We start from the raw sequence: 27,942 nt of genomic DNA, 5'->3' as shown, positions 1-27,942 counted from the left end.
AGTGTATAACTAAATGCATTTATCAACATTGAACCATTGAACATTCCAGCATCCTGCATGGGACTTATAGTTCTGCACAATATAGTATGCTCAGCAAAAATTGAAACAGTACTTTCAATGCCAACTCCAGGTCATTAACTTAAAACTTTAACTTTAAAGAGCAAATGGGCAAGTACAGAGCCCTGCGGTACTCCACTAACAACACTGATCCAATTAGAAAATGTTCCATTTACCACCACTCTTTGTAGTCTATCTTTTAGCCAGTTCTCTATCCAGGTACAAATACTATGTTCCAGGCCAACATTCCTTCATGTAACCAGTAATCAGTACCTGTGTGTACCTTGCAGATACTAAACATGCACTGGGTGAGTATGTAAGGAAAAGTCAAGGTATTTGGCAGTTTTTCAGGTCTGAAGGTGAATTGGAACGTTCATTCCACCAACTGATATTGTTTATTGTTTCAGACCTCCCATTACAATGGTAATTAAAATGCCTGTGTATTAATGTTACCACACACTAAACTAAAAGTTACTCTGTGAGACAGGGACCAGAAGTCAGGGAGTGCTGGGAGTTGCTGGGAGTTACTGTGAGACAGGGACCAGAAGTCAGGGAGTGCTGGGAGTTGCTGGGAGTTACTGTGAGACAAGGACCAGAAGTCAGGGAGTGCTGGGCGTTGCTGGGAGTTACTGTTAGACAGGGACCAGAAGTCAGGGAGTGCTGGGAGTTACTGTGAGACAGGGACCAGAAGTCAGGGAGTGCTGGGAGTTGCTGTGAGACAAGGACCAGAAGTCAGGGAGTGCTGGGAGTTACTGTGAGACAAGGACCAGAAGTCAGGGAGTGCTGGGAGTTGCTGTGAGACAGGGACCAGAAGTCAGGGAGTGCTGGGAGTTGCTGGGAGTTACTGTGAGACAGGGACCAGAAGTCAGGGAGTGCTGGGAGTTACTGTGAGACAAGGACCAGAAGTCAGGGAGTGCTGGGAGTTGCTGTGAGACAGGGACCAGAAGTCAGGGAGTGCTGGGAGTTGCTGGGAGTTACTGTGAGACAATGACCAGAAGTCAGGGAGTGCTGGGAGTTACTGTGAGACAGGGACGAGAATTCAGGGAGTGCTGGGAGTTACTGTGAGACAAGGACCAGAAGTCAGGGAGTGCTGGGAGTTGCTGTGAGACAGGGACCAGAAGTCAGGGATGCGGGAGTTCTGTGAGACAGGGACCAGAATCAGGGAGTTGGGCTGGAGTTGCTGTGAGACAGGGACCAGAAGTCAGGGAGTGCTGGAGTTAGCTGTGAGACAGGGACAGAAGTCAGGGAGTGCTGGATTGCTGGGTTACTGTGAGACAGGACCAGAAGTCAGGATGCTGGGAGTTGCTGTGAGACAGGACAGAAGTCAGGGAGTGCTGGAGTTCTGTGGACAGGACCAAATCAGGGGTGCTGGAGTTGCTGTGAACAGGGCCAGAGTCAGGGAGTGCTGGATCTGTAACAGGGACCAAAGTCAGGAGGCTGGGGTTCGGAGAGGGACCAAGTCGGGAGTGCTGGGAGTACTGTAGACAAGGCCAGAATCAGGGAGTGCTGGATTGTGTGAGACAGGACAAATCAGGTTGGGTTGAGTTGGGTTACTGTGAGACAGGACCAGAATCAGGGATGCTGGGAGTTGGTGAGAAGGACAAAAGGGCGGGTGCGGGGTTACGTGAACAGGGACAGAAGTCAGGGATGCGGGTTACTGTGAGAAGGACCAGTTACTGTAGAAAGGACCAAAGTCAGGGGTGCTGGATTGCTGTAGAAGGGACCAGAAATCGGGAGTCTGGGTTCTGTAGCGGACCGAAGTCAGGGGGCTGGGTTGCTGTGAGGGGCAAAGCGGGGGGTCTGGAGTTACTGGACAGGACAGAAGCAGGGAGTGCTGGAGTACTGTGAGACAGGACCAGAAGTCAGGAGTGCTGGGTTCTGTGAGACAGGGACCGAATCAGGGTGCTGGGGGGTTACTTGAGACAGGACAGAAGTCAGGATGCTGGGGTTACTAGCAGGCAGAAGTCGGAGTGCTGGGAGTTGCTGTGGACAAGGACCGAAGTCGGGAGTGTGGAGTTGCGTGAGACAGGCAAAGCAGGGATGTGGAGTTGCTTGAACAGGACCAGAAGTAGGATGTGGGAGTTTGTGAACAGGACCGAATCAGGAGTGCTGGGTTCTGGAACAGGACCAGAATCAGGGAGGCTGGGATTGTGGGTTACTGGAGACAAGGGCCGAGTCAGGAGTCTGGAGTTACGTGAACAGGACCAGAATCAGGGGTGCTGGATTGCTTGAGAAGGACCAGAATCAGGGGTGCTGGGAGTTCTGGAACGGGACCAGAAGTCAGGGGGTGGGAGTTGCTGTAGACAGGGCAAACAGGAGTGCTGGGTTCTGTGGACAAGACCAAACAGGGAGGTGGAGTTCTGTGACGGGCCAAAGTCAGGATGCTGGGATTTTGAGACAGGGAAAATCAGGGAGTGCTGGGTGTGGATTACTGTGAGACGGGCCGAAGTCAGGGGTTGGATTCTGTGAGCAGGGAAGAATCAGGGATGTGGGGTTACTGTGAGAAGGCCAGAAGTCAGGGTGCTGGAGTTCTTAAAGGGACAGAAGTCAGGGATGCTGGATTGCTGTGAGACAGGGCCAAAGCAGGGAGTGTGGAGTCTGTGAGACAGGACCCGATCAGGGAGTGCTGGGAGTTATGTAGACAGGACCAGAAGCAGGGGGTGGTTCTGTGAGACAGGGCAAATCAGGGAGTGCTGGAGTTGTGGGACTTGAGAAGGGAGCAGGGAGTGCTGGGAGTTCTGTGGACAGGCCAGAATCAGGATGTGGGTTCTGGACAGGACCGAATCAGGGGGCTGGGGTGCTGGAGACGGGACCAACAGGGATCGGGTTTTTTTTACGACACAAACAAAAGTACTCTAGTGAGACAGGGACCAGAAGTCAGGGAGTGCTGGGAGTTGCTGGGAGTTACTGTGAGACAGGGACCAGAAGTCAGGGAGTGCTGGGAGTTGCTGGATTACTGTGAGACAAGGACCAGAAGTCAGGGAGTGCTGGGTTGCTGGGAGTTACTGTGACAGGGGCCAGAAGTCAGGGAGTGCTGGGAGTTACTGTGAGACAGGGACCAAGAAGTCAGGGAGTGCTGGGAGTTGCTGTGAGACAAGGACCAGAAGTCAGGGAGTGCTGGGAGTTACTGTGAGACAAGGACCAGAAGTCAGGGAGTGCTGGGAGTTCTGGGTGAGACAGGGACCAGGAAGTCAGGGAGTGCGGGAGTGCTGGGAGTTACTGTGAGACAGGGACCAGAAGTCAGGGAGTGCTGGGAGTTACTGTGAGACAAGGACCAGAAGTCAGGGAGTGCTGGGAGTTGCTGTGAGACAGGGACCAGAAGTCAGGGAGTGCTGGAGTTGCTGGGAGTTACTGTGAGACAATGACCAGAAGTCAGGGAGTGCTGGGAGTTACTGTGAGACAGGGACAGAATTCAGGGAGTGCTGGGAGTTGCTGTGAGACAAGGACCAGAAGTCAGGGAGTGCTGGGAGTTACTGTGAGACAAGGACCAGAAGTCAGGGAGTGCTGGGAGTTGCTGTGAGACAGGGACCAGAAGTCAGGGAGTGCTGGATGCTGGGAGTTACTGTGAGACAGGGACCAGAAGTCAGGGAGTGCTGGGAGTTGCTGTGAGACAGGGACCAGAAGTCAGGGAGTGCTGGGAGTTGCTGGATTACTGTGAGACAGGGACAGAAGTCAGGGAGTGCTGGGAGTTACTGTGAGACAGGACCAGAAGTCAGGGAGTGCTGGGAGTTGCTGTGAGACAGGGACCAGAAGTCAGAGGAGTGCTGGGAGTTGCTGGGAGTTACTGTGAGACAAGGACCAGAAGTCAGGGAGTGCTGGGAGTTACTGTGAGACAGGGACGAGAAGTCAGGGAGTGCTGGGGGTTGCTGTGAGACAGGGACCAGAAGTCAGGGAGTGCTGGGAGTTGCTGAGGAGTTGCTGTGAGACAAGGACCAGAAGTCAGGGAGTGCTGGGAGTTGCTGTGAGACAGGACCAGAAGTCAGGGGAGTGCTGGGAGTTACTGTGAGACAAGGACCAGAAGTCAGGAGTGCTGGGAGTTGCTGTGAGACAGGGACCAGAAGTCAGGAGTGCTGGAGTTGCTGGGAGTTACTGTGAACAAGGACCAGAAGTCAGGGAGTGCTGGAGTTACTGTGAGACAAGGACCAGAAGTCAGGGAGTGCTGGGAGTTGCTGTGAGACAAGGACCAGAAGTCAGGGAGTGCTGGGAGTTGCTGTGAGACAGGGACCAGAAGTCAGGGAGTGCTGGGAGTTGCTGGGAGTTACTGTGAGACAAGGACCAGAAGTCAGGGAGTGCTGGGAGTTGCTGTGAGACAGGGACCAGAAGTCAGGGAGTGCTGGGAGTTGCTGTGAGACAGGGACCAGAAGTCAGGGAGTGCTGGGAGTTGCTGGGAGTTACTGTGAGACAAGGACCAGAAGTCAGGGAGTGCTGGGAGTTGCTGTGAGACAGGGACCATAAGTCAGGGAGTGCTGGGAGTTGCTGTGAGACAGGGACAAGAAGTCAGGGAGTGCTGGGAGTTACTGTGAGACAAGGACCAGAAGTCAGGGAGTGCTGGGAGTTGCTGTGAGACAAGGACCAGAAGTCAGGGAGTGCTGGGAGTTGCTGTGAGACAGGGACCAGAAGTCAGGGAGTGCTGGGAGTTGCTGTGAGACAGGGACCAGAAGTCAGGGAGTGCTGGGAGTTGCTGTGAGACAAGGACCAGAAGTCAGGGAGTGCTGGGAGTTACTGTGAGACAGGGACCAGAAGTCAGGGAGTGCTGGGAGTTGCTGGGAGTTACTGTGAGACAAGGACCAGAAGTCAGGGAGTGCTGGGAGTTGCTGTGAGACAGGGACCAGAAGTCAGGGAGTGCTGGGAGTTGCTGTGAGACAGGGACCAGAAGTCAGGGAGTGCTGGGAGTTGCTGGGAGTTACTGTGAGACAAGGACCAGAAGTCAGGGAGTGCTGGGAGTTACTGTGAGACAGGGACCAGAATTCAGGGAGTGCTGGGAGTTGCTGGGAGTTACTGTGAGACAAGGACCAGAAGTCAGGGATGGGGTGTTCCCCCCCGAAACGTTGATGTTTGGTGGCTGAATAAAAGGGGATAATCCCCAACTGCACTAGTCGGTGTGTGTGCGGATCCGTTTCTTTTACACAACGGGAGTTGCTGTGAGACAGGGACCAGAAGTCAGGGAGTGCTGGGAGTTGCTGTGAGACAGGGACAAGAAGTCAGGGAGTGCTGGGAGTTACTGTGAGACAAGGACCAGAAGTCAGGGAGTGCTGGGAGTTGCTGTGAGACAAGGACCAGAAGTCAGGGAGTGCTGGGAGTTGCTGTGAGACAGGGACCAGAAGTCAGGGAGTGCTGGGAGTTGCTGTGAGACAGGGACCATAATTCAGGGAGTGCTGGGAGTTGCTGGGAGTTACTGTGAGACAAGGACCAGAAGTCAGGGAGTGCTGGGAGTTGCTGTGAGACAGGGACCAGAAGTCAGGGAGTGCTGGGAGTTGCTGTGAGACAGGGACCAGAAGTCAGGGAGTGCTGGGAGTTGCTGGGAGTTACTGTGAGACAAGGACCAGAAGTCAGGGAGTGCTGGGAGTTACTGTGAGACAGGGACCAGAATTCAGGGAGTGCTGGGAGTTGCTGGGAGTTACTGTGAGACAAGGACCAGAAGTCAGGGAGTGCTGGGAGTTGCTGGGAGTTACTGTGAGACAAGGACCAGAAGTCAGGGAGTGCTGGGAGTTACTGTGAGACAGGGACCAGAAGTCAGGGAGTGCTGGGAGTTGCTGTGAGACAGGGACCAGAAGTCACGGAGTGCTGGGAGTTGCTGGGAGTTACTGTGAGACAGGGACCAGAAGTCAGGGAGTGCTGGGAGTTACTGTGAGACAAGGACCAGAAGTCAGGGAGTGCTGGGAGTTACTGTGAGACAAGGACCAGAAGTCAGGGAGTGCTGGGAGTTGCTGTGAGACAAGGACCAGAAGTCAGGGAGTGCTGGGAGTTGCTGGGAGTTACTGTGAGACAAGGACCAGAAGTCAGGGAGTGCTGGGAGTTGCTGTGAGACAAGGACCAGAAGTCAGGGAGTGCTGGGAGTTGCTGGGAGTTACTGTGAGACAGGGACAAGAAGTCAGGGAGTGCTGGGAGTTGCTGGGAGTTACTGTGAGACAAGGACCAGAAGTCATGGAGTGCTGGGAGTTGCTGTGAGACAAGGACCAGAAGTCAGGGAGTGCTGGGAGTTGCTGGGAGTTACTGTGAGACAAGGACCAGAAGTCAGGGAGTGCTGGGAGTTGCTGTGAGACAAGGACCAGAAGTCAGGGAGTGCTGGGAGTTGCTGGGAGTTACTGTGAGACAGGGACAAGAAGTCAGGGAGTGCTGGGAGTTGCTGGGAGAATAAAGTGGGCTGTATATACAGTATATATATATATATATATATAATATTAGAAGGTGCCAGTGAAAGCTGTGACCAGGCACCAGTGAGACCAGAGTGAATCAGTACATACAGGAGGGTAACTTCTCCCTCACCTCCGTCACTTCCAGCTTCTCACTGTTCATGTCTTTATTCTCCTCAGATATTCCCTCTATTAACAACTCGGCCCTCTCCATCTCTACAACTTTCGCTGCGACGCCGGGCTAACCCATGCCGGAAAATGCTCAAAAAGGAGTCTTGGTTGCCAAGCAACGCCTCCCACATCCCCACAGCAACAACTTCCCGCCATCCGTTCTCTACTGGCCCGTCCGTCATTGGGAATCAAGGGGCGCGCATGCGCACGGGTACAAGTAATGACAGCACTCATAAAATAGTCCGTTCTTCAGGGATTAAGCTCTGCGGCTGCGGAATGATATTTCTCGGTTTCTCTCGTGACTGTGTGTAGAGCAGAGTCTCCAGTTATTAGTGACAATGTGCTGCTCTCACACCGATATTTCCAGTCACAGTCCATGAGTTTCTCTCAAATGTTTATCCTGGATGTAAAAAACTTACCAACGGCAATAATTATACATTTATCAACAACAAAGGAGGGACTAGAAATGTGTCCTGTGTGACTGCCTCACCGGTTTATTATACAGGATAATGTACCCCCTACTGTAAATGATAAGGATATTAGAAGTCACTGAGGGGTTGTTCTGTGACCATATAAAGGCACAAGGCTGCAGGCTGAGTTATACAGGGAACTCTGAGTATCACTCATGTATTATAAGGGATAATGTACCCCCTACTGTAAATGATAAGGATATTAGAAGTCACTGAGGGGTTGTTCTGTGACCATATAAAGGCACAAGGCTGCAGGCTGAGTTATACAGGGAACTCTGAGTATCACTCATGTATTATAAGGGATAATGTACCCCCTACTGTAAATGATAAGGATATTAGAAGTCACTGAGGGGTTGTGACCATATAAAGGCACAAGGCTGCAGGCTGAGTTATACAGGGAACTCTGAGTATCACTCATGTATTATAAGGGATAATGTACCCCCTACTGTAAATGATAAGGATATTAGAAGTCACTGAGGGGTTGTTCTGTGACCATATAAAGGCACAAGGCTGCAGGCTGAGTTATACAGGGAACTCTGAGTATCACTCATGTATTAAAAGGGATAATGTACCCCCTACTGTAAATGATAAGGATATTAGAAGTCACTGAGGGGTTGTTCTGTGACCATATAAAGGCACAAGGCTGCAGGCTGAGTTATACAGGGAACTCTGAGTATCACTCATGTATTATAAGGGATAATGTACCCCTACTGTAAATGATAAGGATATTAGAAGTCACTGAGGGGTTGTTCTGTGACCATATAAAGGCACAAGGCTGCAGGCTGAGTTATACAGGGAACTCTCAGTATCACTCATGTATTATAAGGGATAATGTACCCCCTACTGTAAATGATAAGGATATTAGAAGTCACTGAGGGGTTGTTCTGTGACCATATAAAGGCACAAGGCTGCAGGCTGAGTTATACAGGGAACTCTGAGTATCACTCATGTATTATAAGGGATAATGTACCCCCTACTGTAAATGATAAGGATATTAGAAGTCACTGAGGGTTGTTCTGTGACCATATAAAGGCACAAGGCTGCAGGCTGAGTTATACAGGGAACTCTGAGTATCACTCATGTATTATAAGGGATAATGTACCCCCTACTGTAAATGATAAGGATATTAGAAGTCACTGAGGGGTTGTTCTGTGACCATATAAAGGCACAAGGCTGCAGGCTGAGTTATACAGGGAACTCTGAGTATCACTCATGTATTATAAGGGATAATGTACCCCCTACTGTAAATGATAAGGATATTAGACGTCACTGAGGGGTTGTTCTGTGACCATATAAAGGCACAAGGCTGAGTTATACAGGGAACTCTGAGTAGAATGATGTAAAGTCTGTGCCAGAGAATATTAGGAAATACAGATGTGCTCCATGTGCTCCTGTTCTTTATACTATTCCATGAGTTTCAGTTGCAGAGTGAATGAGGACGACAATAATGTATGAAATTTAAAGTCATATTTTATTCTCAAGAATTGAACAACTTTACATTTACTTCAAGTCATGAAATCCGAGTGCTTTTCTTTGTTTTCCTTCATTGCACACAGGCGAGGAGCAGAAGGAAAGATACAGTGAACACCAGACGATTAGAGAAAACAAGAAATGCAGGTAAAGCGCCGAGACTGGAACCGGACACAGTAAATAAATAGACAAATTCATCTTCTATACACGCGGCTGCGCAATGTTTCACACACTCCAAGGGTCTAAACATGTCGATTTGTTTTCTTTTTTTAAATTTCATCTTGAGAATTTTACAACACTTAGTACAGGGTGACAAAATGTATCTATAAGGGATAGAAGGGACATTACAGTGAATTTAATAGCATTTACTCCAGATCATTCAAAATGCAGGCCTGCTACATGGGACAGAGATTCTGGGGTGCAGGGGGCAAAGATTATTGACTGCAGGGGCAGAAATTCTGGGGTGCAGAGATTCTGGTCTGCAGGGGGCAGAAATTCTGGGGTGCAGAGATTCTGGTCTGCAGGGGGCAGAAATTCTGGGGTGCAGAGATTCTGGTCTGCAGGGGGCAGAGATTCTGGTCTGCAGGGGGCAGAGATTCTGGGGTGCAGAGATTCTGGTCTGCAGGGGGCAGAAATTCTGGGGTGCAGGGGCAGAAATTCTGGGGTGCAGGGGCAGAAATTCTGGGGTGCAGAGATTCTGGTCTGCAGGGGGCAGAAATTCTGGGGTGCAGGGGCAGAAATTCTGGGGTGCAGAGATTATGGTCTGCAGGGGCAGAGATTCTGGGGTGCAGAGATTCTGGTCTGCAGGGAGCAGAGATTCTGGGGTGCAGAGATTATGGTCCGCAGGGGTTAAGATTCTGGGGTGCACTGGCAGAGATTCAGGGATGCAGGGGTTAAGATTCTGGTCTGCAGGGGGCAGAGATTCTGGGGTGCACCGGCAGAGATTCAGGACTGCAGGGGGCAGAGATTGTGGGTTGCAGGGGTTAAGATTCTGGGCTGCATGGGGGCAGAGATTGTGGGGTGCAGGGGGCAGAGATTGTGGGGTGCAGGGTGGAAGAATGTCTTGCTGTCCTGCAAGCACATCCCATAGCTCCCATATTTCCTAATTTAGCAGTGAAAAGGCAACCCCATTGCTCTCTGCTGTACATTTTCATACTGTACCAACAGCAGGATCTGTGGGACTGCTGGGATTAGTAGTTCAGTAAAATCAGAAGAGTCACAGAGCCTTCACACTGATACGCTACCGTCCCCCCGCAAAAGTACAGATTTGTGGTTACAGTACACAGGAATAAAGAGATAAAAGCCACAAACACGATGCACACATGACTGAGGGTCCATAGAGCAGGTTAGCTGAATAAAGCAATAGCTGCTGTATGTTCTGCCATGAAATACTGCCCCCTTGTGTTTACTTTTATCTCAACACTCCTTCCACATTCCTTACTATCCCTGCAGTGGATTTTCCAGGGCCCCAGAGTGAATGGTGCGGTGTAGGGAATGTAAACACTGTAGAAGAAAAATACCCGTGAGGTTTAACCCTTTCACACAACCACAGGCAGAATCTGCTTAGACATGAAATCATTATTAGTACTGTCCTAGTGTTGTGAGTGCAGTTAGTCACCCCCATCCCAATCACAGTGGGCACAGAAAACACAAGCCGATCTTTTCAGGTGATGAGTAAAATTTACCGTCATATTCAGTTTGCACTATAGACTCCTAAACCAGAGAGACTGAAAGAGAAGCCAATGCCCGTGATTACAGAATATGCTTCTCTTCCATTCAGTGCCAAATAAGAACACTAAGCAAGTACATTTGCCAATCTCACATTATGTAGATTTGCTAATTATAATGAAAATAGCTTTGTACATGCTGGTGTGTGAATGGAGGTGTTTATTGAATGCCAATGGGCCCAGTCGGGCAAAAGGACACAGCGTAGGGATAGATTGTGTATAGGATCAGGTTGGGCAGCATCTAGATGTAGTTCAGTGATTCTCCCAGTGCCTGCGCTCAGTCACACACACATACAGGAGATATTTACTGGGTCTACAGTGGAAGGAATGTTCCCTTTTTCTCACAGTAATGTATCACACAGTCTGCTGCCATTGCAAGGGGAGCCATGTAACTAGCGATGCACCCAATCCACTAATTTGGATTCGGCCAAATCCTTTGCAAAAGATTCGGCTGAATATTGAATCCGAATTTGCATGTGCAAATTAGGGATGGGAAAGCATTTTTTACTTACTTACTCCCTCACCGTCCCTAATTTGCATATGCAAATTCTGATTCGTTTTGGCCAGGCAGAAGGATGCGGCCGAATCTGAATCCTGCTGAAAAAGGCAGAATCCTGGCCAAATCCCGAATTGAGTGCATCCCTACATATAAACCTGCATTGATTGGATAGAGTTGAATCTCTTTGTGGTGTAACAGCAGCTGCTCAGAACATGAGGCTTCACTAGAACATTCAGCACAACAATGGGATACACACGGGGCAGCCAGGACACTGGAATGGACAGTCTGGTTCTGTTAAGACCGACTAAATGTGGAATAATGAACAAGAGATCTCTTTCTGTAAATATAGAGGAGCCCCGTCAGGCACAAGGGAGGAAGGTCTGAGATGATGAAATGGCAGAGAAGTGGAAAGAACTGCAACTTTTAATCTTCCAGGCTGCGGAAGGCATTCTGCATGTCCTCCAGGAGCTGGGCATAGTCTGCCTTGATCTTGGCTTCTCCTTCCTTTACTGGGTCCTACAATACAAACAAATAACAATGAATGTGACACACCCAGACAGTGGGATTAAAAGGGACCCGTTACCCAAAACAAGCTGCTGCGTAGCCATGGGGGCAGACATTCAAGCACAGGATCTTGTTTATATAAACTATAGTAGTACTTATCTGTTATCTACTGTGTATCCTGTGCTTGAATGGCTGCCCCCATGGCTACACAGCAGCTTGTTTATATAAACTATAGTAGTACTTATCTGTTATCTACTGTGTATCCTGTGCTTGAATGGCTGCCCCCATGACTACACAGCAGCTTGTTTATATTAAACTATAGTAGTACTTATCTGTTATCTAACTGTGTATCCTGTGCTTGAATGGCTGCCCCCATGGCTACACAGCAGCTTGTTTATATAAACTATAGTAGTACTTATTTGTTATCTACTGTGTATCCTGTGCTTGAATGGCTGCCCCCGTGGCTACACAGCAGCTTGTTTATATAAACTATAGTAGTACTTATCTGTTATCTACTGTGTATCCTGTGCTTGAATGGCTGCCCCCATGGCTACACAGCAGCTTGTTTATATAAACTATAGTAGTACTTATCTGTTATCTACTGTGTATCCTGTGCTTGAATGGCTGCCCCCGTGGCTACACAGCAGCTTGTTTATATAAACTATAGTAGTACTTATCTGTTATCTACTGTGTATCCTGTGCTTGAATGGCTGCCCCCATGGCTACACAGCAGCTTGTTTATATAAACTATAGTAGTACTTATCTGTTATCTACTGTGTATCCTGTGCTTGAATGGCTGCCCCCATGGCTACACAGCAGCTTGTTTATATAAACTATAGTAGTACTTATCTGTTATCTACTGTGTATCCTGTGCTTGAATGGCTGCCCCCATGGCTACACAGCAGCTTGTTTATATAAACTATAGTAGTACTTATCTGTTATCTACTGTGTATCCTGTGCTTGAATGGCTGCCCCCATGGCTACACAGCAGCTTGTTTATATAAACTATAGTAGTACTTATCTGTTATCTACTGTGTATCCTGTGCTTGAATGGCTGCCCCCATGGCTACACAGCAGCTTGTTTATATAAACTATAGTAGTACTTATCTGTTATCTACTGTGTATCCTGTGCTTGAATGGCTGCCCCCATGGCTACACAGCAGCTTGTTTATATAAACTATAGTAGTACTTATCTGTTATCTACTGTGTATCCTGTGCTTGAATGGCTGCCCCCCATGGCTACACAGCAGCTTGTTTATATAAACTATAGTAGTACTTATCTGTTATCTACTGTGTATCCTGTGCTTGAATGGCTGCCCCCATGGCTACACAGCAGCTTGTTTATATAAACTATAGTAGTACTTATCTGTTATCTACTGTGTATCCTGTGCTTGAATGGCTGCCCCCATGGCTACACAGCAGCTTGTTTATATAAACTATAGTAGTACTTATCTGTTATCTACTGTGTATCCTGTGCTTGAATGGCTGCACAGCAGCTTGTTTATATAAACTATAGTAGTACTTATCTGTTATCTACTGTGTATCCTGTGCTTGAATGGCTGCCCCCATGGCTACACAGAAGCTTGTTCATATAAACTATATTAAAGTTTCTGAAGCAAACACACTAGTTTTACCAGTGCAGGGCAACACTACATTATATTGTCATTCCACATAAAACACTAATTTTTTGGTGTTACTTTTCCTTTAAGTGTAACGGAGATCGGGATTGCAACTCCCTTGACAGTAAGATATTAAAGCAGAAACATACAAATATTATATCATCAATACGGACCTTAAATTTCATGGAGGTCAGTCTGTAGAGGATCTCTCCCATGTGTTCCCTGATGATCGACCATGTGATCCTGTTATCACTCTGAGCGGTGGTGTCCACAGCACGACGAGCCATGTCATAGAAAGCAATCATGTTGTACAGAATGCCCACGGTTTTGTAGAATGGACAGAACCTGACAGGGAAGAGGACAAAGATACGGGTCACTAAAATAGAATATTATCATCTCGCATCTCTGTTGCTGGTTTGTGATTCAGACTTTATACTTGGTCACATAATCTTGAATTTGTATTAGGGATGCACCGAATACACTATTTTGGATTCGGCCTAACCCTCGAATCCTTCGTGAAAGATTCGGCCGAATAAAATCCTAATTTGCACATGCAAATTACGGGTGAGGAGGGGGAAAAAATGTTACTTTCTTGTTTTGTGACAAAGTCATGCGATTTCCCTCTCCGCCCCTAATTTGCATATGCAAAGTAGGATTCGGTTCGGCCATGCAGAAAGATTCATCCGAATCCAGCTGAAAAAGGCCGAATCCCAGATTCGGTACATCCCTAATTTGTACGGCCAGTTTAGGTGAATCTAACTATAATGCTCTAGTGTGTGGTAGAGTCCTGAGCGGAACCAATTTCTAAGAACTGGACCCAACCCTGAACCACAACCCACATATTTACCCACTTTGATACACTACCCGACCCTGACCCACAACTGCCTTATCCGCAACCCACCGACCTCCCTGAAACAGGAAGTGATGTTGCTGCAAACCGGAAGTGCCATCATCAAAAGTGGGTGGGGACAGAAACAAATTTTGTAAAACTTTAAAAGGAGTAAAATATAGACAATATTACATAAGATAAGAAATTTAGATGAGACCCGCACCCCGACCCCCAACCTGCAGACCCGCGGGTATAGGCGCACCTGAAAATCCTCCCCTCCCCCGGCCCGCTGCAGGACTACAGTGTGTGGGCATGTATGCCAGGTTGAAGGTGGGTTTCAACCAACCATCCTAGCTTTTAGTGAAGTGATTTTACAGGGCCTTGTGTACAGTCCTTGCACATTGTTGGCTGGATGTACGTTGTTAAAAGAATAAATAAACTATCAAAGTTATAAAGAACTTTGGGCCACTGACCTGTCGTATGGGGTGTATCCATTCTGCTGCAAGAAATCGTCCTTAAGGAGCTTGGCCACTTCCAGGGTAATTTTATCAGACTCTGCCAAGGATGCCTGAAAAGTAACAGACGGTATTATATTGGGAGCAAAAAATCTTCCCTTTTGCTGTGCTTATACTCTAATCAAGTGCCAAACAATCCCTAATGATCATAGAAACTTCAGGTCTTACTTACCCACCATCTCATTTAATTAAATGTAGGACTATAGGATTATTTCATGACTATGGTCTATATCCTGAGTGCACATCATAATCCCCATGTCTGCAAGAGAACACTGGTTGGTGTCTTTTTTTTTACAGTTACAGTTGCAAACAAATCTGTGGAGTTGGAAGCAATTTTGGGTATCTGGAGTCGAAGTTACCAAAAATGTCCCGAACTTAATATAAGCAGTGAAAATAATCAAATCCAATTCTCAGCAGAAAAAGAGACCAAAACGTTGGTTGAAATCTGTGAGGGCAGTTTCATATGATGGTGTGTGTGAGTGAGTGTGTGAGTGAGTGTACAATATAACAATGATACAAGGGGCAGATAAGAATTGCATTCAATAACAGCAGGAAGCTGCAGGTCAGATAATAAATAACATAGTCCAACAGACTTGGGCCTTCTGAACATTTGCTTTATCTCTATAATGAACAAGGGAAAGTTGTGCTCACCACTAATTTTTAAAACCATAAGGCGGGGGTGCAATGACCACAAACTACATGTACAATGTATTTGTCTATATGTATTTTGTGGTCACAGCCTCATTGCACCCCCACCTAATGGTTTAAAAAATGAGTGGTGAGCACAACTTTCCCTTGTTTGTTATAGTTATACAGGAGCAGTGACCAGCTCCATGTTGTAGCTCCCACCCTTCCCAACTATAGTCAGGTGATCCCACTGGTGTCTAATAAAAGGGCAGCCAAGTTTGGGAGTTTTACTTTGAAAGCAGCAAGTAAGTTGCAGGTAAAACTTAGTCCCTGTGTAAAATGTAGAATGAAGCAATAGAATTCTTAATGAATCAGATAAAATTGAGCATAGGACTGGCCAGATATGGGATGACTTTGACGTAGTTGTTCAGCTTAAATATATTGCAATATATGGACAAACAATCCCTGTTTTGTTTAAAGGGTAAGGCATTTTTCAGTAGCAGTAGCACAAAATGTCTCTGTCTTAAATATATTGCTAATGGGTTGAGTGCAGAGGACTCTTGTATTTGTTTATCTCTATAATGGCCATTACATAGCACACTGAGAGAATGAGATGCTATTCTGACTAGCAGTATCAATCACGGGCACCTTGTGTGGCTTCACCAGCAAATCTCACCTTTCCCACCAGCTGTACAATTTCTGCCAAATCCTCTTCCTCCTGCAGAATCTCTTTAGCCTTGGTCCTGAGTGGGACAAACTCGGGGAAGTGTTTATCGTAGTATTCATCCAGAGCCCGTGTGTACTTACTGTAGCTGATCAGCCAATTAACAGACGGGAAGTGCTTCCTCTGGGCCAGCTTCTTGTCCAGCCCCCAAAATACCTGCGCATGGAGACACACAAGTAGAATTGTGGCCATTGTATAAAATTAGGGATGCACCGAATTCACTATTTTGGATACGGCCGAACCCCTGAATCCTTCGCGAAAGATTTGCAAATTAGGGGTCGGAAGGGGAAAACATTTTTTACTTCCTTGTTTTGTGACTAATAGTCACAAGATTTCCCTCCTGCCCCTAATTTGCATATGCAAATTAGGGTCAGAAAATTTCAGAAAGATTCGGCCGATTCCTGCTGAAAAAGGCCGAATCCTGGATCCTGTGCATCCCTTTACAAAATACACTGTTCACGGGAAATACATTGGCTCCCTCCAGTAGGTATAAATACAAATACAAGAAATATCCCGTGTACCCAAAAAACCATAAACTCATACTGTACCGTCTAAGGGAAACATTATGGTAGCTTCCACGGATGATGATAATACCAATATTTATGAATACAAACATACAGAGAGGGAATGTTCTGGGCACAAATAACCTAAATCTCAATTATTTTCAGTAAATATATTTATTTTAGATGATATAAAATGTATATTATCTATGACGCCCTTAGCAGTCACAAGGATGAAGAATCTTGTGTGATCCATGTGTATTTTCACATTTCAGCTCTATATTGGCTGTGCTATTAAAGAGAGAATCCTGTATAAGGAAATCTGTTTTAATCTGATTAGTGTTGCAATTAGAAGAGGAGAGATTCGGGTGCAGATTACCTGAACGATGCCCAGAGTCGCTGAAGTGACGGGGTCGGAGAAATCCCCACCGGGAGGAGAAACACTAAGGGAAAAGTACAAGAGACGGCATATAAAGCAGATCTTCTGGCACACTAGCCCTGGTAGTAACTCCTGTCTCCTGTCCCATAGCCAGAGTGCAAATTACACACAGACGTCTCCCACACAGCAGCCTTCACATTGTGGCATTACAGACGGCACAAAAAAAAAGTATATTTTTCAATGAATAATAACAGGCAAGTTGTCCATGGTGTCTGCATAGCAACCAGACATTGATCAGCTTCTGGATCAGGTCAACAAAATGTAATAATATCTTACCTGGCAGATGTAATGCCCCTGGCTATGGTGCTGTGCAGACAGGCCCTCGGGTGTGGGAAATGGCTCCCCAAAGCACAACTGGAACCCTAATCACTAGCCTGCTGCTCTAGCAGCCCTCAATACTTTAAAGGAGAACTAAAACCTGAAAATGAATGTGGCTAAAAATGTCCTATTTTATATAGTGAACTTATTGCAGGAGGCTAAAGTTTGAGCTTGTCAATAGCAGCAATGATCCAGGACTTCAAACTTGTCACAGGGGGTCACCATCTTGGAAAGTGTCTGTGACACTCACATGCTCAGTGGGCTCTGATTGGCTGTTGAGAAGCTAAGCTTAGGGCTCATCACTAATTATCCAGCAGAAAATGAGCTTCCCTGGCTGTAATATAAGCTGATGCTACAGGTTTGCTGATTATTCAATTCTGATGCTAATTGCACTGGTTTCTGTGCTGCCATGTAGTAATTATGTGTATTAATTACTAATCAGCCTTATATTGTGACATTTCTATTCTATGTGTACTGTATATTGTGAGTGGCTCCCTAAGCTCAGTAAGTGACAGCAGCACAGAGCATGTGAATCAGTGAATCAGCAGAAAAGAAGATGGGGAGCTACTGGGGCATCTTTGGAGACACAGATCTTTACTGCTAAAGGGCTGTGGTTGCCTTGGGCTGCTACAGAAACACAAAACATCATGTACAACATTTCTAGCCTATTCTTTAGTTAGGCTTTAGTTCTCCTTTAAAGGACCAGTAACATCAATAAGAAATTTTAAAAAAATTCGTTAGTATACATAGAATAAAAAACACCAAGACAAATTAAACTTTAAAATCGCAAAGCCTTTATTAAGAAATAACTTACCAAAACTCCACTTGCGCTCCTCTTCAGAAAAGGTGACGATCCATTGTGCGGCACTCGATTTCTCCTCCCTGGCTATCTCCTATCAGGAAGGCAGGGAGCAGAAATCGAGCACCGCACGATGGATCACCCGATCGCTTTCTGAAGAGGAGCGCAAGTGGAGTTTCTGTAAGTTATTTCTTAATAAAGACAACGCGATTTTAAAGTTGAATTTGCCATGTTGTATACGAACAATTTTTTTTTTACATTTTTTTTTTAAGTGACTGGTCCTTTAAAGTGATCCTGTCATTGGAAAACATGTTTTTTTTTTTTCAAAACACATCAGTTAATAGTGCTACTCCACCAGAATTCTGCACTGAAATCCATTTCTCAAAAGAGCAAACAGATTTTTTTATATTCAATTTTGAAATCTGACATGGGGCTAGACATATTGTCAATTTCCCAGCTGTCTCCAGTCATGTGACTTGTGCCTGCACTTTAGGAGAGAAATGCTTTCTGGCAGGCTGCTGTTTTTCCTTCTCAATGTAACTGAATGTGTCTCAGTGGGACCTGGATTTTACTATTGAGTGTTGTTCTTAGATCTACCAGGCAGCTGTTATCTTGTGTTAGGGAGCTGCTATCTGGTTACCTTCCCATTGTTCTTTTGTTTGGCTGCTGGGGGGGAAAGGGAGGGGAGGTGATATCACTTTAACTTGCAGTACAGCAGTAAAGAGTGATTGATGTTTATCAGAGCACAAGTCACATGACTTGGGGCAGCTGGGAAATTGACAATATGTCTAGCCCCATGTCAGATATCAAAACTGAATATAAAAAAATCTGTTTGCTCTTTTGAGAAATGGATTTCAGTGCAGAATTCTGCTGGAGCAGCACTATTAACTGAATTTTTTTTCCCATGACAGTATCCCTTTAAGTCTACTGAACAGTCTTTATTTATGTTTTGAAGACTTTATTTGTTTTGATTCAGAGCATTTTGTTGCACTGGTGTTTTCCAGCACAGCGGGTGGGCAACTAATTGCTTGGAATCACCCCCATTGTGACGGAACAATGGGTGAACTGCAGGTCATGTGATTCAGTGTCTATACGCCTGATCAGTTCTCTTGTTCATATTTACAGTTTTACCCCATAACTTATAAAGCCAAGAAGCTAAATGCTCTTATTATCCCTCAAGCTACGGCTTTGTGCAGCTATAGCACAAGAATTTGGTTTCTCCCAACTGCACAGGTACATCTGGATTAAGTTTGGCCGTGGCACTTACGCTCCAACAATGCTGACGCTTCCTTCTCTTTCAGGGTTCCCCAGACACTTTACTCGGCCAGCACGCTCATAGAAAGAGGCCAAGCGGGCTCCCAGGTAGGCAGGATAACCACTGTCTGTATAAGGAGAGAGCAGAGCAACATCATGAATAACACACATTGGGATAATGGTACCGCACACATTGCACGGCTGCTTTGCTTTATTAGAAGTATCAATTCCCTTTAATACAGTCAGCAGGATTACATCTCCACATCGTAAAAAGAGGGGTCACTTCAATCAAACAGGGCTGCACTAATTTCACTTAAAGGGGACCTGTCACCCAGACATAAAAAGCTGTATAATAAAAATCAGTTTCAAATTAAACAAATTATGAAATTATTTTTTTTATTAAAGCATTCATAAACTCATTTAAAAATCTCAGCTGTCAATAAAATATTGCCTGCCCCTCCTCTATGCCTCAGACAGACAATTACTTTCACTTTCCATTCAGCACTTCCTACACGTCCCTGCTCTCCCCACATTCCCCCCGTTTTCTTCACCGTATAATTGTGTAGCCAGGACATGGGGAGGAACATCGAGTCCCCCGTTCATGTGCACATCCAAGATTTTAAAATGATGTAAGGCTTGTCTTAATCACACCTCCCAATATTTTGGAAATAAAAAGAGGGACAAAAAAGTTGGCACGAGTAGTGCAGCAATTTTTTTGACCACACCTATTGTGGGGCCACACCCCCTAATTACCATGTTCCTTTTACACAATTTGGCAGGTTATGAAAGTTTGAACATATTTCTGGCTTTTTTTCAATTATTACCGTTTTGCTAATGAAGGTGAATTGCCCTTTAAGCTGTTAGACCTGTTATCTTTATATTGTTTTATATTGTTACAATTACTTATTTGCTTATCTAGAACTTGTTACAAAAGTATCTTTTCTTCTGCTGTGGCTGTTGTGGGCTCTCTGCCAAAAGCCAATTAAGTTAGAAACTTTGTTTCTTTTTCTGCCTGTTCAGTGCAGAGAAAAACGGGAAGTTCCAGTACAAATGAGGGACTGCGGGTTGAGCTGTCAAAAGAGGGACTGTCCCTCTAAAAACGGGACAGTTGGGAGGTATGGTCTTAATAACAGTGTCCACAAAATGGCTCCTGCCTGCTTGTTATGATTATTAATTCCAAGACTGTAGGAAACAAGACTCAAATAATTTTTACAGTTTAATTAAAGTTCATTTTGCTTGACTAACATGATAAAATAAGATTTGGAATTATTTTTTCAGGTGACAGGTCCCCTTTAAGTAGCACACTTGCAGGGCACATTTGGGAATATATATATATATATATATATATATATATATATATATATATATATATATATATATATATATATATATATATATATATATATATATACATACATACTGTATATATAAAAATTTGGGATGCACCAAATCTAGGATTCAATCTTTTTCAGCAAAACTGTGCCTGGCCGAACCAATTCCGAATCTTAATTTTCATATGTCAATTAGGGATGGAAAGGGAAATCACATGAATTTTCGTCACAAAACAAGAAAGTAAAAAAATGTTTTTCCCTTTCCTGCCCAAATTTGCATATGCAAATAAGGGTCTGGTTCAGATTTCAGCCAAAATCTTTCACAAAGGATTCGGCAGAATCAGAAAAAGTGGATTTGGTGCGTCCATGATAGATATATATATATATATATATATATATATATATATATATATACACACAACGAGCGTCTGTGCTCTGTCCATCTGCTAGGAAATGCCGTTCCCATCTTATTGCCACCCAACCCACAATGCCATGGGACCGGCTAATACTGACCAGCGGGCATTTCAGCCAGACGCCCTGAGATTTCTCGGAGAGCCTCTGCCCATCGAGATGTGGAATCGGCCATCATACTGACGTGGTAGCCCATGTCTCGGAAATACTCAGACAAGGTGATCCCTGGAACATAAGCAAGAGGCAAGTGATAGACATCCCAGAATGCATCACAACAAGCTAGAGCCAAATACAAATGTATCATGTACGTAGGTGGCTAGTCTGTACCTGTGTATATAGAGGCCTCTCTGGCTGCCACAGGCATGTTGGAGGTGTTGGCTACCAGTGCAGTTCTTTTCATGATACTCTCCACTTTTCCATCCACTTCCATTGTCAGCTGCAACACAAACAGACAAGCGTCTCAGTGGGGAAAATATCCCTTTTCCTAGAACTCCGTGAAAACAAACACAGACAAAACAGTATCAGATCACAAAGGCAACTAGTAGATGAAGATGTTGGCTTTTTCAAAGCCAACATAATAAAACATAAGGAAACGCTATTTCCCCAGCTCTGCCAAGACATCCAGCTGCTCAAAACTCATCACAAATTCTAACACCTCCTCTCCCGGCTTTTATTTGGGGGCCAAGGAAAGTGGAATGTTACACTGGGACAGAGTCCTTGCGCTGGGGTCAGAGCTAGAACAGTCTCTAATCTCATGCGAAATCTATGGGAACGGCCGTGGAGGCTGTGAAGACTAAGGACAGGACTGGGCAGCTGCTTAACAGAGAATTATAGATGGCAAAGGTTTTCAGCCAGTTATATCCTTATAATACACAAAAGCCATGAATATCCCGTAAATTATATCCTTATAAACGGTGAGTACTGATGTCATCAGTTATAAACGGTGAGTTCTGATGTCATTTCTGTCACATGACTCACTGAAATTTGTGTATTATAATCAATAAAGTACCCCCAGTTGTAAAATATGAGGATATTAGAAGTTACCTTGGAGTTCCATGACCTTCGGCCTCGTACTTTTATATGGTCATGAAACACCTCGGTAATTTATAATATCCTTATATTTTACAAGAGGGGGTACTTTATTAACTATATAACCTCCAGCAATTCTCCATATATTTTCCGACTGCAAGCACACAAATACACAATAAATGGGCATTGTACCGCGCGCCAGACTCGCACTGACCTCAGGGAAATCCCTCAGTACTTCAGACATCTCGTTTCCTCTCTCGCCGCATCCTACATAGATAATAACATCACTGTTGGAATATTTGGACAGGGACTGGGAGATGACAGTTTTACCACAACCGAAGGCCCCTGGGATCGCAGTGGTTCCTCCCTGTACACACCTGGGTATGAGACAAACCAGAGAGAGAGAGAACAGTGAGACCCGACAGATATATGGAAAGTACAGGTCTATTTATATATTTATATTTAAATTTGTATTTGTTTTAACATTTTCTTGTTCCAATGTGTATGGTTTATATTGTACAAATTCTTTTTGAATTGCATATACATGTTTCTGCATAGCCATACGCTTGTGATTATCAAAAAGATTTGTAAACTATTCATATTTTATTGCAAACTCAATAAAAAGAATGAGACCCGACAGATACCACCGTTACATGCATTTAATATACTGGACTTTGTATTGTATCTAATGGATAAAACAGAGATCTTGGCAGCATTAAAGGGCATGTAAAGGCAAAAAAATAAAATACAATTTTTACTTCTTTAATGAAAAAGAAACCTATCTCCAATATACTTTAATTATAATATGTGTACTGTTTTTATAAGAAACCTGACTGTATGTAGTGACATTCTCCCTTCATTTACTGCTGTGGATAGGAATTGTCAGACGGTCCCTAACTGCTCTGCAGGGAAACAATCATACTTATGAACAGCAGGGGGAGCCCCCGCCTTACTTCCCAGCCCTGCAGAACTCAAGCAGCTTTGTTTATGACGATCCCTAAGCAGCCCAGAGCACACTGAGCATGTGCACAGTCTTAGTCTTGCAAAGATGTATAACAAAGTTACAAGATGGTGACCCCCTGTGGCCAACTTTGCAAGCATAAATCATTTGTTTGATTAGGCTTGTGGTGCAGTAAGTTCATGTTTATATTTAGTATACAAAATACAGCATTTCTAGCCTTATTCTATTTTAGACTTTACTTCCCCTTTAAATCCGATTATATATGGAAATCCATGCCGGTGCAATCCTCAGTCCTGGGAGTAAAAAGTAATGTTTGCATTCACTTCCTTTCCTTTAACAGATGATTTACTGCAATGTGTTCTACTCCCAGGATTCCTCCCAGGAATGAATTTATATGTTACTATTAAATAATATAGATTTTCCTGTGTGTCACAGTAAATATGATCCCACAGCATGTTACTGTGGGGGGCAGGGATCAATAAGTAGTAGGGATGCATCGAATCCAGGATTCAGTTCGGGATTTGGCCTTTTTCTGCAGTATACAGATTCGGCCGAATCCTTCTGCTAAGCCGAACCAAATCGGAATCCTAATTTGCATATGCAAATTAGAGGCGAGGAGGGAGATCATGTGAACTTTTGTCACAAATCAAGGATACACCGAATTTGCATATGCAAATTAGGATTCGGAATAAGGGGTTGGGCCAAATCCTAGATAGTGGATTCGGTGCATCCCTAGTTAGTAGAATAAGCGGACACCTAAATAGAGTTCTAGTGAATCTGAGAAATGATCAATAAGAACTGCCTCATTTGTACATACACAGTGTGACCCCGGGAACCCTTCTAGAATTGCTGCAAATTGCTCTGGGAGAGAATTCAGTGCTTTCCACGAGTCACGGAACAAACTAAACACTGTAGTAAGAGCTTGGCAGGTTTGGGGGAACAATACATATGGCTGGGTTTAATAGCAAAGTCTGGAGAGTGTATCCAGTGATTTATTTAGGGGGGAGCAGGGCCTCACAGATGTATGGAGAAGGGAGCGTAATTACTTTCCATGAGCCAGTGTTTAGCAAGAGAAATGTTTGTATAGTAAGTCATAATGGTAACAGTGCTTTTCAGTTCTAGTGGGGCCATTTATATAAAACTACTGGGGATGCTGGAAGTTGCACTCTGGGGTGTTGCAGATTTATTTATAAATATATATATATATTTATAACTTACATACAAATTCAACTTAAAGGAGAAGGAAAGCTACTAAGGAAGTTTATTGCCAATAGATTAGCTGCAATAGTGCAAGCTACAATGCTATATTTATTCTCTAGAATGTTTTACCATACCAGAGTAAAAAGCTCTAGAAGCTCTCCATTTGTTTAGGATAGCAGCTGCCATATTAGCTTGGTGTGACCACTTCCTGCCTGAGTCTTTTCCTGCTCACTTAGAGCTCTGGGCTCAGATTACAACAGAGAAGGGAGGAAGGGAGGAGTAAACTGAGCATTACTTTGAGGGTTTACTGGTATATTTAGGTGGACCTTTCTGATAAGGCTTACTTAGTTTTAACCTTTCCTTCTCCTTTAAGAACAAACCTACAATCTTGTACGTAACACTGGGACTGCCTGTACTTAAAGGACCAGTACCACTAAAAATGTTCAAGTTAAAAAAACATTATAGCCCCTCTAGTACCTCCTCCTTCCAGCACAATGTTCACTATTTTTAATGCTTTATTAAAAAATACCATAATAAATATCTTCTTCCGGTTGTGCTGTGTCTCAGAAATAGGGTGCGACATGCCCTCAGCTTTATCTTACGTGCACGCTCCATATCTCCTGACTTCATCTCTGGAAGTCAGTTGCTGTGCTGCTGTGGACTTCTGGCTTAAAGGGGTTGTTCACCTTTGTAACAAATTGACAAATCTAACAGTTCACATGAATAGAACAAACTTTTCCATAGAAATAGTTAACAGAAAAAGTACAGTTCAAGAGATATTCACCTCAGAAGTGTCCCTGTACTAATCCTTCAGTTCCACACAGACCCTGTGCTGGGAGGGGGTCACTGACCCCCAAAAACACTACAGTGTTCACTTCCTCTTCCTCATATGACATCACACATTGTACTGGCAGCTAACTTAACTCCTATTGGCTATGTCTGCTGTCAATCTGCCACTGCTTCCTGTGCTGGGGAATTTGAGCAGCATTCAGGTACTGAAGAGAAAATGTTACAAGTTTGTGAGAGGGAGGGGGAATGTGTGGGCTTTGTGCTGCAGAGACTTCAACTGTGCAGATGGGGGGGATCGAGGTGCTTGGGACCTGGAGTTTTCTGGATAATGGATCTTTCCATAATTTGGATCTTCATACCTTAAGTCTAATAGAAAATCATGTAAACATTAAATAAAGCCAATAGGCTGGTTTTGCTACCAATAAGGATTAATTATATCTTAGTTGGGATCAAGTACAAGCGACTGTTTTATTATTACACAGAAAAAAGAATTTTTAAAAATTTGGATTATTGGATTATAATGGCTACAATGGGAGATGACACTTGTACTTTCCAGAAATATATTATTTTTTAGGAGGGGGGGCTTCCACGTATTATTTTGTGTATTTACCTCATAAAAAAGGTAAAATATTTTTCTGGTATAGATCCCTATATCATGAAAAATATAACTTTTTCATTTTTTGGTATTTAGAGCTCTAAATCTTGTTCCAGAAGTGGAACACTTAAACACTTAAAAAAGGTATCGTTTTCCTAGGTAAATTACCGCCCCCCCCCCCCGGGAGAGCGCACAAAATGTTCAAAAAACCTACCTGCCCTCATCACTGCTCTGCCTGTCACTTAGGGCTGCCACCTCACCCTTTTAAAACCAAACACATATGAAATTCACAGCCTGCATGGCTAATTAGCAATTAATTTAGATGCATGATACATGGCTGCACAGAAATCAGTTCAGTCTGCAGCATCTAAATGAGTTGATAATTAGCCATGCAGCCTGTGGATTTCATATGTGTTTGGTTTTAAAAGGGTGAGGTGCAGCCCTACTGTCCCTGCTAGATGTGTAAGTTACATACGTTTCTAAGCAAGTCAGTGCTGGTTTTGTTGCAATTTTGTAAATAACTGACATTATGCTTAATGCCAAAGGTTGCCAAACAATGTTGCTCCTTCCTTTTCTGCAGTATTTGTCTGCATGGCTGTGTGATTGTTTGTTACAAGGCAGGTTTGTTTATATGCTGCGTCTGTTAACCTCTGCCATTACAATTGAGTAATCAACCAATGACCATTCAAATTATGTGACCGGTTACAGTTCACAAGCACCCAATAAATTACTAGGAGGAGGGCAGTATCAACATCCAATAGGAAACAAGTAAGGGCAAAGCCTGGGCATGATGATGTCATCATATAGGAAGTTCTTGGTGTGTCAGGTTCAAAATAGGCCACTCCCATCACTTCAGAAAACTGGTCAGAGAGACAGGAGAAGGACTGAGTTAATAGGTATAAAAATTAGCTTTTACAATGGCATTTTTACTTTTTGTTATGGAAAATGTTTTTTCTAACACATTGAGAGCATTGTTAGTGGTTTCATAAGATTTGTACATTGAAGGTGAACAACCCCTTTAAGAAGAAGTGGGGTCAGGAGATGTGGAGCGCGCACATAAGATAAAGCCGAGGGCATGTCGCCATATCACCCTATTTCTGAGACACAGAGTAATCGGAAGAAGATATTCATTATGGCATTTTTTAATAAAGCATAAAAATAGTGAACATTGTGCTGGAAGGAGGAGGTACTAGAGGGGGCTATTATGTTTTTTGTAACTTTTTTGTAACTTAAAAAATGTTCGTGTTACTGGTCCTTTAAATACAGCACCCCCTAGTGCTGAGTGTTTCTGATGAATTAAATGTCCCACCACAGTGCACAGGCACATGCCCGGCCTTTGGTTTACTCAGTGATGTAGTGAATGAGCCCTGTGACTATGGCAGCAAGACCAGCACAGAACCTTCCAGAAACTCTAGTATCTATATCGACGAGGGTTTTATTACAAAATACTGTCCCCACAGTGGCAAAACTCACGGGAACAGAGCATCGAGCACTCTTTGCCCAGTCAGCAAGGGATGGTTTGCGGGCAGCTTCTCTGTGACTGGACGGATGGATCTCACAGGCCACACCTGCACCATTGTGAACTTGTCCTTCACCCCTTCAAACTCCAGCTCCAACACCACATCCTGGAACAGAGGGAAAATGAGGATATGTTCAGTAAAGAGAAAAAGACAGACATACATAGGCAGCCAGCTATATACACACAGATTCAGACACACAGCCTGCTAGTACTGGGTGTATATACACAGCTACAGGATAGTACGTCTCTGAAATACAGACTTTGTATCTCCTTACCGACGTGTCATAGTGTCCAGGGGGTGCCACGTAGGTGACTGTGCCGCGGTTGCGAGGAGGCAGCATGAGTTTATGTCTAATGAGGGAATTCTCCATCACCATTCCATAAATATCCCCGCCAGTAACGTGACTGCCAACCTGAGGGCAGAGAAAAAGGATCAATAACATTAGCATTGTCTTATATCTAATATTGTACAGGAGTCCAGCCTGATACACGTCTTGTACCTGCACATAGAATGATATAATATTATTATCTTATACTCACACACGTGCTACTCCTGAACCATACTATGCCATACAATGCCACTAGGTGTCTGCCAAGATCTCTCTTACACACATTTAAATTCTAAAAAATTCTATACAAATTTAAAGGAGACATTTTGTGTAAAAATAAGAACGTACCAGTGCATTATATAGAAGAATTGTGCTTAAAGGAGAATTCAATCCTAACGTAAAAAAACTCCTACCCTACATAGACTTCCTCCCTCCAGCCTTACCCCGGGCAAATGCCCCTAACGTTTTACTTACCCCTCAGTGCAGATTCAGGCATCGGAGTTCAGGGGCGCCATCTTCTACTCTTTGAAAATCTTCGGAATGAGACCGGGCAGCGGCGCATGTGCAGTTGGAGCAATTTTCTGTGCCGCGACGACTGCACATGCACCGAAACTCACGAAAATTTACGAAGCGCCTGTCTCATTCCGAATATTATCGAAGAGAAGAAGATGGCGCCTGCGAACTCCGATGCCTGAATCTGCACCGAGGGGTAAGAAAAACATTTGGGGCATTTGCCCGGGGTAACACTTAGTCTGGGGGGGAGGAGGGAGGGGGGTCTATGTAAATTCTCCTTTAAAAAAAGTAGTGTTTCGGGCTGAATTATTGAATATTTCTGCAAAAACTCTAATAATCCCTCCCTTCCCTTCCACTTCCTGCTCCCTCCCAGGCTGTGCACTCAGCTCA

At 44.6% G+C, this 27,942-nt stretch overlaps 2 protein-coding genes across 5 annotated transcripts in view; both read right to left on the bottom strand.

Annotated features, from left to right (window-relative positions):
• gramd1c.L (GRAM domain containing 1C L homeolog) overlaps positions 1–6,729 on the bottom strand; it is an 84,454-nt gene extending 77,725 nt beyond the window's left edge. The window contains exon 1 of the mRNA XM_041580942.1: positions 6,544–6,729. Coding sequence (XP_041436876.1) covers positions 6,544–6,624 — 81 coding nt within the window. The 5' untranslated portion in view covers positions 6,625–6,729. The remainder of the gene's footprint in view (positions 1–6,543) is intronic.
• Positions 6,730–8,503: 1,774 nt separating this feature from the next.
• atp6v1a.L (ATPase H+ transporting V1 subunit A L homeolog) overlaps positions 8,504–27,942 on the bottom strand; it is a 45,068-nt gene continuing 25,629 nt past the window's right edge. For 3 of the 4 annotated variants that reach the window (XM_041581100.1, XM_041581099.1, XM_041581101.1), the window contains 11 exons: positions 26,986–27,123; positions 26,665–26,816; positions 21,861–22,023; positions 20,945–21,053; positions 20,720–20,842; positions 18,889–19,003; positions 16,445–16,508; positions 15,518–15,721; positions 14,173–14,267; positions 13,044–13,215; positions 8,504–11,263 (listed from right to left, as the gene is read on the bottom strand). In XM_041581100.1, the coding sequence (XP_041437034.1) occupies positions 11,171–11,263; positions 13,044–13,215; positions 14,173–14,267; positions 15,518–15,721; positions 16,445–16,508; positions 18,889–19,003; positions 20,720–20,842; positions 20,945–21,053; positions 21,861–22,023; positions 26,665–26,816; positions 26,986–27,123 (1,428 nt within the window). In that variant the 3' untranslated portion in view covers positions 8,504–11,170. 4 annotated transcript variants of the gene reach the window in all.

Source organism: Xenopus laevis, chromosome 2L (genome assembly GCF_017654675.1).
Source record: "Xenopus laevis strain J_2021 chromosome 2L, Xenopus_laevis_v10.1, whole genome shotgun sequence".
Lineage (NCBI taxonomy): Eukaryota > Metazoa > Chordata > Amphibia > Anura > Pipidae > Xenopus > Xenopus laevis.
This window is presented reverse-complemented; position numbering and strand designations above follow the sequence as displayed.